General features: G+C 50.3%; 1 protein-coding gene across 1 annotated transcript; it reads right to left on the bottom strand.

The window, feature by feature from the left end:
• Positions 1-5,630: 5,630 nt before the first annotated feature.
• On the bottom strand, positions 5,631-8,752 carry mafaa (v-maf avian musculoaponeurotic fibrosarcoma oncogene homolog Aa). Its single transcript, XM_037249534.1, has one exon. The coding sequence runs from the start codon at positions 7,857-7,859 to the stop codon at positions 6,918-6,920; it is 942 nt and encodes a 313-aa protein (XP_037105429.1). The 5' UTR covers positions 7,860-8,752; the 3' UTR covers positions 5,631-6,917.
• Positions 8,753-10,598: the final 1,846 nt, after the last annotated feature.

Here is a 10,598-nt window from a genome sequence, read left to right as displayed (position 1 = left end):
CACACCGTGTTGTTTGCTCAGCCGCTCTTTGTGGACACGCCGATGATGCACTCGCCATTGTTTGTGTACGTCTTAAAGCGGCCCGCTGACGTCAGGTCTGTCCGACCGACCGCTTTCCACCGCAACAAGTTATTGCATTTGCAATCTGGGGTCCAGCCTGGTGCAAGACTGCACCACTTGCCATAAGAGCATAATATTTTTTTTGTTTTGTTTTTGTGGGTGAGGGACAACATGAAGCCCAGATGTGCTGCGAGTGACGTCGTTCTCCCGTCCGCACACCCGACGACCTCAGATGCTACTCGCCATTAGTTTTTATGAAGTCTAATTCCTGCTTATGCATTCTACCAGATGTGATTAATATTGATCAATTCTCCAGAACGCTGACTCGCACCTCTTTCCAAAGGTCTCAAGATGACATCAAATACGTCTACTTGGCTCGGGGCAACCCGGGCTCAACGCAACGCTCCACTTGGGAACATGCCGCAGTGCTCACTGACTGACCATTGGACAAAAGGGAAAAAAAGACCCAAGTGGTTTATGACCCTTAAACTGTGTGGTGGACTCTGGCCAGCACATGATCATCACACACACGCACACACACACACACACACATGGAACCAGACACGACACATTTCAATATAGCTTCAAAATTGCTAGCGTTCTCTGTGTATGCTAAGAAGCTTGTAAATATTTTAGTTACAGGTCCCAAAGTGTTTGGTGACTTTTCAATGAGTGTCCACCTGTCAGTCATAGGTAGCATGTTGATGTAAGGCCATCTTCAATTATTCAGCAAAATGGAAGATGGAAGAAGCCGCATTAGTCGGCCGCTCGAGTCAGTCACAGGACGCTGCCTTGCATTTCATTCCAAAGACTTTTTAGATTCATTCGCAGCTTCCGCAAAGTGCCAAGATCATTTTCTTTCTTCCCCGGTCTTGTGGGTTGCTTTTTGTGAAAAGGGAGCAACATGAGTTTGGGTTACTGTTGCTTTGTCGCTTGGCAGTTTCGGCAGTTTTGTGACCTCTTGGAACGCTCACAGGTCTTTGGACTGCAAAAAAGAAAATCACACTCGCTGGTCATTTTGTGGTTTGCACCAAACCTTTTGCTTTTCGGTCTTTTATGCATGCATTGAAAAATGAACATATTTTTCCCATCTTAAAATGGCATCTGGTTAGGAAAATGTTCCCCCCAATTGTGGCAATAATGTTGCCTACGCCTCATGCTCGCTTGAATGGCGCCCCGTGTGAGGCCCCTTGATGCGGCCTGAAGAAAAAATATTGATCCACAGTCACAGGAAGCGTGAGATCAGATTCAAAGGGCAACTCCACCAGGGGGCACAAATTCTCCAGCCAGACAGCAATGATTGACTCGGAGGATTCGGAGTGTACCTTTTCCAAGAGTGTCCCTCCTGGCTCGTTGTACTGCCAGCAACCGCAGAGCGGAGGAATAAACAACACCACTTGCAGTTGCAAATACAAATTTTACGTAATGCATTTTTTGGACGGGGGGGGGGCTTTCCTGTACACCCACTGTCCCCCCATTCACCCACGTGCACACTGCACACCTGATAAATATTGAATCTCCGATGCTGTATCAGATGCGAGCGCTCCGCTATAGCCCAAAGACCGAAGCGAACGACGAGGACCGTTCATTTGTTTCTCTGCAAAGTGCGAAAAGACACTTGCTCTTGGTTCTGAACCCATTATTACTTAGGTCCCAACGACATCATTGATAAAGTTCCTCAGCGACCTTTCACCAATACAGTCTGCTTGCTCAAGGTCAAATGAGTCCCGGAAGATGAAAGTGAATGTCAAAAAAGCAGCGGGCCCAGACAGGGACCGGTTAAACGCTTTTTAACCAGGTCCAGGTCCCAGGGTGCGGGAGATCTGCCATCCCTCGCCACTATCATGTCCAATATTTGAAAGCAAATGTTGCTCTCTGAACAATAAAGGTCATGCAAATTTAATAGAAGAAAGAAGGCCGCCAAGTGAGTGGCCGGCCGGCGGAGGATGACTTATTCATGGGGCCTCCCTGACCCGACACTTCTGGGAGGCCCGACAGCTTGCCGTGCCACGGCGTAACGATTGCGTGCAAACGGCGCCGCACTCAAGTGCCTGTCTGCTCTGAAGAGAATCACAGGTGCCTCTGGCAGTGGAGGAACGAGATCTCAAACTCAAGCCACACAACACCTTTGCCCGCCGCATAGTCAAACGTCATGCATATGAGGGGATATCATTCGAAATAATAAATGCAGTAGTAAAAAAATGAATCGAGGATGCGAGCCAAAGTTGGTCTCGGAACGGGAGGATCAATGCAGCCGCATAAGCGGAAGCACCCGGCACTAAATGTACTGCAAGGAATTTTGAAAAGACGCCTTCAAAAAGAGATGCGGACTGCTTTAATACCGAGAAAAATACGAGCGCCACTTTTAGCACAAAAGCGGGAAAGAATGCGAGTGTTGGCCCCAAACTGCCAACACGTCTCACCGCAAATGAAAAGGCGGCGACGTGTTCGACAAGCGGCTCCTCTCTTCCATCAACTTTGCTCGTCTTCGTGGTCTTGTCACCAAATGAGGGCGGCCATGACAGTTCCAGAACGGCAAGCGCTGAGTCGGCACTCTTCCTCCACAAGCGTGTCTTTATGTTCTTTGTCTCCGTTTAGCTGCGCCATCAAACGGGACAAATAAGGACGCACGCCGCCCGTTTGAAGTCAAAACCGAGCGGGAGAACGTTACGTGGCTGCTTCGTCTTACTTTGTCACAAACGGGGATGAAAAATAGATACTTAATTGTCGCGTTGAGTCAGTGAAACCTTTGGGAGTGAGTCACATGCCAAAAACAATTGCGGGGACCCCGTTTGACGTCAACTAACTCATCTACGGGCACAAGACGCCTCTGGGTTCGGGTCTTCGGCTCAGTGACACGTGTGGTCACTTTGGCTTTGCGTGTTGCACGCTTGGTGTTTTGCAGGCACAGACAGCCGCGGGAGCGCCAGCGGCGCCACTCCACTGTCATGTCTCAGAGTCTTTTTGCCACCCGAGCGCCACAGCGAGAGTCCGGTGTGGTCGCCGCTCCCGTCTCAGCCCATCCAAAACTTCCACTTTGTTAGACATCGGAGTGAACTTTTCGGCTTGCGTTGCGTGTGTTTCCCGTCTGCATAGAGAAAAACTGCTGCTCCGTGCAGGACCCAAACTTGCTGCACCGCGACAAAAGGGCAAAGCCACAACGAGGAACATTGCCACAATCCAAACCGCCAAAGCTCGACATGTTTTAAGCACATTCACTGCCCTGAACATGGTCGTCCGCATTTCAAAAGCTTGACCTTCAAATTCGAATCGTGTTTGCATGCATGCGGAGAATATTTGTCAGTTCATCCGGATGAACATTTGCCTCTGATGTTGGATAAGAGGCTGACGGATGTTCCCCAATTTTAAATGTTTGCCGGATTTGAGGTAAGGGCTTCGTTTGTTGGGGACGCCATCCCGCTGCAACGCCTTCTCCGACTGGGTCATGAAATTAGGACTACGACTGCAGCTGCGGCTTCTGGTCTTTTGCTAATGCGTTGTTTGTGAAAAGCAGTTTATTTCCACTTGCACTACAAAACTGCCGTGCACGCACGCGCACACACACGCACACGCACCGCCTTCTTTGTTGTCAGTGCTCAGCATATCATCTTCCTCCTTTTTGTTTGTTTGCCGCTTAGCTTGTTTGCTATTGCGCTCACCTTTCAGAAATGGAGGGCCGCTCTTTTGATTTATTGATTTATTTCTTTATTTATTACTATTTTTTGCTGCTTTGGGCAAATTTCCCCTGCGATAGCATATTTGAATTTGCCTACTCTGCACGGGACATGTCAGCGCGCGTGTATGCGCGGGCGCGCGCATGTCTGATTGCGCATGACAGTATACATGGAGTCAGTGAGAGGCGAGCATGCGCCGCGGGGTCACGGCGGCTGAACACCTGTGCCAAATTGCTTTTCTGGGAGTATCGGGCGCCGAGCGAAACCCCCATCCAATCGGGTCTTTTTGCACTACAGAGCTTTCTGGCTCCGCCCGGGTCACTAACTCAATCATTGGAGGTAATTAGGAACACCCTGTGAGCATTAACAGCAAGCAGGCGATTCATCAAAAACGTCAATGAGGTTTTGGAGTGGTTTGCACAGCCCAACACGTCCCCGTTCGCTCGTGCGACTACGGAAGTTTGCCACCAATTCTTTGGATCATCTGAGGTCAGAATGGAGCTTGGTGTCAGTGAAGTAAAAATAAAATATCAGAAAGAAAGACAGATTTTGTTTTATTTTTTATTTTTTGGCCAACCTGTTGCTACTTCCGAAAGAGCGAGCGAGCGTGACATTTCCACTCGACTAGGCAGATCTCACAAAAAAGTTGAAAAGTTGATGACCAGCTAAGTAAGTGCTAATGTGTGTCTGAAAGAGGATATAATATCAAGCTCGATTCATGAATCCATCCGTTTGCAGGAACGAAAGAAAAGTCACCAACATGCCAGCCTTGAACGTGTCTGTCATTCTTGCAGCTCCGCCTGCATGCAGTGCGGCCGAACCTGAAGACGACCGAGCGAGCGAGCGGCTGAGCCTTTGCTCTCTCGGGTGCGGCTGCATGCGCGCGCTGCCTGATTTATGACGACGTGCCACAAACACGCGCTCACACCATCTCGCGCGTTTAGAGTTTGTCAGCATACAATAAAAGGCAGGTTAAGCATACATGTATTCCCTTGGACGCGCTGATGGCTGTCACACCGCTCAACATTTGGAAGAAGTCAGCAGAAAGTCTGGCAGTGAGCGAAAGGAATAAATTGACAGGCGCCAACGATGGCAAGTGAAAATTGAACCGGAGTCAGAATTACTTCAAAAAAGGGTTTCGCAAATCAGCACTTGATGTTGGGGACATTTAGAAGATAATCATCACCAGCACTTGATTTTATTGTGTTTCTTTTGAATATATAAATTGCGCACAATATGAAAATCTGTGGTAATAAAAGAGGTAAGTGGAGTTGACATTCACCTGACAAATGACAAGGGAAATTCCATTTTGTAGAGCATTCACGTAATGCTCGTCTGGTCATTAAACACATTTTAAGGGTGAAAAAGTAGTTATTCACACAATTGTTGTTGTTCGTATTTACTCGTACGAATTACGAATTATGCACAAGAAAAATCAAATATACGCGGAGGGGTGCGTGCTCGCGCGTCACTCGTCCGGCTCGTCAAAACTCCAAAGATGATAAGGTGCACACGGGCCGTGGCCGACAGCGGCCTTGAGTCGTGCGGGCAGCAGTATAAACGTTGTTTTTCCTCCTACGGGGGAGAGGAAATAAATAAGGAGCAATAACATTGCGCCGAGAGACAAATGAAAAGCAACATTTGTCTTTTATTTTCGATTTCATCATTAAAACTACGTTCCATAAAATTAATAAACGAGTCTCGCAATCATAATCAAATGTTGGCGGGTTCAAAATGTCCTCGGACATCCGCCGCGCAGCACAGCGCAATACCACGCAACTCATTTAAAAATGTAGTCAAAAATTGTCTGAAATAAAATTCTCATTTAATAGCTGGAAGCGGGCAAATATAACAAGCCGTCATGTTTTACGCAAGAAGGAGGACAACAGCAGCGGGACATGCAGAATTAGAACACGTATTTTTATTAAACATAATGAAAACAAGATTCCCAACAACGTTGTTGCCTTTTCAATTCTCGACAGGATAGGACACGTTTATTGAATAAATATAGAAACTATTTACAGATATACATCAACAGCAGTGCAAGTGCACGCGCAACTTCCAAATGTTTTGTTAGCCAAATAAATTTAGAAAGGACACATTTAAATTCATCTGGAAAATGTGAATTCTAAAATAACCGATTTGGGGCTTTCCTTTTGGATATTTCGCTCCATTTTGCAACATCAAGCCTGCGCTGCACAATATTGCACACTTGAAAGACAATTTGTTGGCTTACTCCGACGCGAGTCAAAGTCCAAGCTGTCAAAAAAGAAAAAGAAAAGTCCTTTCAAGCGTCCTCCGATGAGCGGATGCGACATCTTATGAATGCAACCAGGCTGCACTTTTTTTCGTTTGCAAAAAAATAAAAATCATTTGAATCGTCAGTTGATTGATGCATAGTTTTAGCAGCGAATTTCATCACACAAATATACCTTCGGAAATTAAAATAAATATTTTAAGGATCAGACGTTTTACGACCGAGAAAAACATGAGCTTTGCCTCGAAAAATGATCAGTGCAGAGGACGCATCCAAGCAACAAACGCAATTTCTTTTTGCTTCTTTTTTTTCTTTTTGTTAAAAAGGGCGCATGTAAAATAAACACGTTGCCGTTTTCTCTACATTTATGTACACTTGGAAATAAATACAGTCTAAAATCTGGCTCAGCAAATGTCTTTAGAAAAATTGATTGAAAATAGCCACATCCATATTTTTGTCGCAATTTGCAGTTTGTGTTGCATTTTAGTTCTTGCGGCCCTCGCGTTGTTTAGGTGATGCGGTGGCTTCTTGCAGGCCTGACGCATGAAGGGAGGAAGGAGGAGGAACGTCGAAGCGGCATGCTGTCCATACACACGAGTGAGGCGACCATACATGTCCTGCATGCTGGGTTGCGATGGGAGCAAATGCACTTGCAAGACCGAAATGAGTCTCGAGTGAGCTTTTGTTTTTCTTTCAAAATGTCAAGTAAGACTTGTCGAGCAGCTCGGGCGCGATTTCCGCATCTGCGCGCCCACGTCACCGTTACACGATCCGCTCGAGTTTTAAGACTCAAATTGCGCTCGGGGATTATCGGGAGTGCATCTAATGCTACTTGCGGCGTTTGTCAACCTGTAAACAAAATAAAATTATGACTCGAAAGAGATTTGACAACAAGCGAGAGTGTCTTGACGTGGGCGACTGCGGCCTCACATGAAGAAGTCGGCCTGCTTCCCGGAGGGGTTGGGGGGTCCGGGAGCGGCCGCACTGAAGGTCCGGCTGGCCAGCTTCTCGTACTTCTCCTTATAAAGGTCCCGCTCCTTGGCCAGGCGCGCCACGTCCTGCTTGAGCTGCTCCACCTGGTTCTGCAGCGTGCACTTCTCCGTCTCCAGCATGTGCCGCTGCTGCACGCGCTTGAAGCGGCACGACTGCGCATAGCCGCGGTTCTTCAGCGTGCGCCTCTTCTGCTTGAGGCGGATCACCTCCTCCTTGCTGAAGCCGCGCAGCTGCCGGTTGAGCTCACGCACGGTCATGCTGACCAGCTGCTCGTCGGAGAAGCGCTCCTCCAGGCGCACGTGGTGGTGATGGTGGTGGTGGTGGGCTTGGTGGTGGTGGTGATGGTGTGCCGCCGAGGCCGCCGACAGGTCTTCCCCGGCGTACTGTTGGGCGCGGAAGCCCTCGTAGGCCTGGTGATGGTGGTGGTGGTGGTGTGCGTTACCGATGAGAGCCTCCACCGCGTCCTCCGGGGTCAAGTTGAGCGCCTCGGGATTGATGTGGTGCTGGTAGCTGGGGATCCAGTACAGGTCCTCCAGCTGAGGCTTGCCCGCGTTGCTGTGATTATTGCCGCCGCCACCGCTGCCGCTGCTGTTGCTGCCGCCGCCGGTGCCGGTGCTGGCTGTCCCGCTGGAGAGGCTCTGGTTGGGCTGCACGCCGGGACTCGGGGCGCAGAAGCTGGGCGAGGAAGGCACTGACGAACAGGGCGTGCTGATAGGCGTGGAGGAGAGCGAGCCCGACGGCAGGCGGTGGCAGTAGCGCTCTGCTTCCGGGGGCTCCTTCTTCACCTCGAACTTCATCAAGTCAAAGTCATTGACGTACTCGATGGCCAGCGGGCTGTTGGGCAGCTCTGCGCTCATGGCGAGATCGGTGGCCATGTCAGTCCATGCGACGGCACCCGCCCTCACAGCCAAAGCCACGCTGGGCAGCCCTCTCGGATGCAGATTGGCTGGCTACACGAGGAATTAAGACGCCGGAGCGGGCTGGCGGCGTTTGGGCGGTTGCGCGGCCTATATATAGCCCGCAGGGGAGGCTAGCGAGCTCGGTCGGGGGTGTGCACACGCTCGGTGTGCTGCGCCGAGCTGCTCCTGCAGCGGGCCCGCCGACGAGGGGGAGGGGGGTGGTCTTGCGAGAGAAACTTCTTGAGGCTGTTCGTCCCTCGTCCAACTTCTATATATAGCGGCCCCAATATACGTCTGCATGTAAATGAACTTGTCCACCTGCCAGTTCGCGTCTGCTCGCTCTTCTTGTTGACAACTTATCCCGGGTCAAATGCACACTTTAATACTAGGAGCCCCCCGGTGGCTGAAACCCGAAGCCGGCAGCCCGCCTTGTCCTTGCTTCACCTCGGCACCCCGATTCGCACGCACCCAGTCCTTCGCAGATAGATATCCTTCTTCGCCGAAGTCCCGCTCAGCGTGGTTTGCGGGATGGAACTTTGGAACAGTCAAATCATCGCATGCACGGGCTGCGCGTCAAGGTGCGCCCGAAAGTCCCCACCGTGCATGCGGAGGTGCTCAAAGTCTGCAACTTCCATCTGATGTTCAGAGGACTTTTCATGGGACGGGACGGCATGCAGCGGCTGTCTTGCGACTCGCACGCACGCAGCCTTCTACTTACAGGTTCGGTCCCTGCACCGCGCGGTGATCTGACGAGGAGACAAAAGCGGGCCGTGACGAATTCCACTTTGTTTTGTTTGTGCCGAGCGCTCCTTAAATCGCTCGCGCTTTGCTTTTCCTGCACCGTGCCAACACGCACTGACACTGAGGCGCTGGAATGCAACGTGCACTTATAAAGACGACGTAGTCCTCCCCCACGCACGAGAGGTGCATGTGACGAGCCAATGGGAGGGGAGCGCGCATCGTTCACTTGCACTGGCCTATAGCGAAGCAGTCAAACCGACCGAGGCGAGCGCGACCGAACAGAGCCGAGAGAGGGGCCGAACAGGTGCGCCCCCCCCCCCCCCCAACTATGAGCGAGCAGGTGCAACTGCGCGGCAGGCCCAAAGTTCTAAACGCGAGCCATAAACACACACTAACATGGAAGAAGCATAACAAATATGATTTCATTCGACAAAATGTGACAATCATCTGAAAGCTCAATTACCCATTTTTCATCAACAGCAAAACAGCGCCATACACTCACGGTTCTGATTTGAATCAAGAGTCGTGTATGGTTGCTGCAAACATCGTGAGAACATCACGTCGTAATGGAGATCTTCAGACAGTCGGATTGCATAAAGAATCGCTCTCCAAGGGCCTCATAAGAAATTGCAAGAGTGATTTTTTTGTTGAATCTGCAAGAGAAAGGTGTTTTTAATTCTTTTAATGGACATTTTGGAGGGTGTGTCGGGCCGCTAATGGCTCGGTGTCAACCGCAATTCATTTAAAAGGCCGTGTAGCCTATAAACTGGCAAATGTGGAACAGCGAGGGAAAAAAATCAGGCGGAATTAAAATGTGAAACGTTAATCGTAGGTGGAGATGATGATTTGGGACGCCGCCGTTGATTGGCTTTATCGCGGCGAGCTTTATTGTATCTGGTGAGGCTCATTGGGTTTCCCCCGAGGATCGCTGCAGCCAATCTATCAATCAGCGATCGATTCCGGGCCGCACCCCCCTCTGCCAAAAATCAATTCGCATTTCCGCGAGTCGGTGAGGAGGCCGCGCGGTGGCTGCACGCGGCTTAAGTATGATTGGATGGTCCCGGCGGTGGTCGGCAGGGTTTTCATTCGCAATTAAGCACAAATTGCATTTGCAAGCATCGACGTATCGTTAAGCCCCGCCGCGTGCGCCCCCCAGCCTGGACGCGCCGGGCTGGGGGGCGGGCCGGGGGCACGGGTCGATACCGGTGATGAGCACCAGGGGAGTAGGACTTCAACCGGGCCGTGGTTGCACCTGACCTCTTTTGTCCGCCCCCCAGGCCGTCCCATCAGCCGGCACCTGCAAGCAAGCGAGCGGGGCGGCTCGACAGGCAAAGGCAAGGGGCGCCCTGGACTCTAGAGGGCGCCAAACTCGGCTAAAAATTGACTTCTCTTCAAACAAACGATTCGCAATTGTCAATCAAAAGGAAAAACGAGTCACTGGAAATGAATCCAAACAATTACAGGGGCAAAGAGGAGAAAGATGACTTCATTTGAAGTCAGCCATTGTGAGTCGCATCGGCTCGGGCATGCGGTATCAAGTCGCCATTGGCCTTCAAAGCAGGTGTTGCAAAGTTGAACTTTGCGTGATGTACGAAAAGGAAAACCTTGCGCAGCTGCCGAGCTTAACTTCCGATCCGAGCTGCCTTTGCTCTTGCAAAATCTGCTGCTGAGCATGAAATGAAAGAAAGTCATATCAAGGTATTTCGACTCCGTGATTAGTCCATTTTTTTTTAAATCGCCTGCAATGGGCCAGCTAAGCAGTCTGCATTGAAAAGGCGCACTTAAGCAGCTCTGCTGTGGTCCCTTCCATTGTTGCCAGTGGAAGGCGAGGGACTGCAACCATGGCTTGAGACTTCTTTTTTTTTCGGGGGTGGGGGTCAGGCCTTTCATTGTGCTCATTCACATTGGGGGCTTTGCTGTGAGTGCATTTCTCTGGCTTTAAATGGACATCAGCAAGGTAAGGGATAGACGCGC

The sequence above is a fragment of the Syngnathus acus genome, chromosome 4 (assembly GCF_901709675.1).
Source record: "Syngnathus acus chromosome 4, fSynAcu1.2, whole genome shotgun sequence".
NCBI classification, from domain to species: Eukaryota; Metazoa; Chordata; class Actinopteri; order Syngnathiformes; family Syngnathidae; genus Syngnathus; species Syngnathus acus.
Note: the sequence above shows the minus strand (reverse complement) of the source record. Positions and strands in the feature narration are given on the sequence as shown.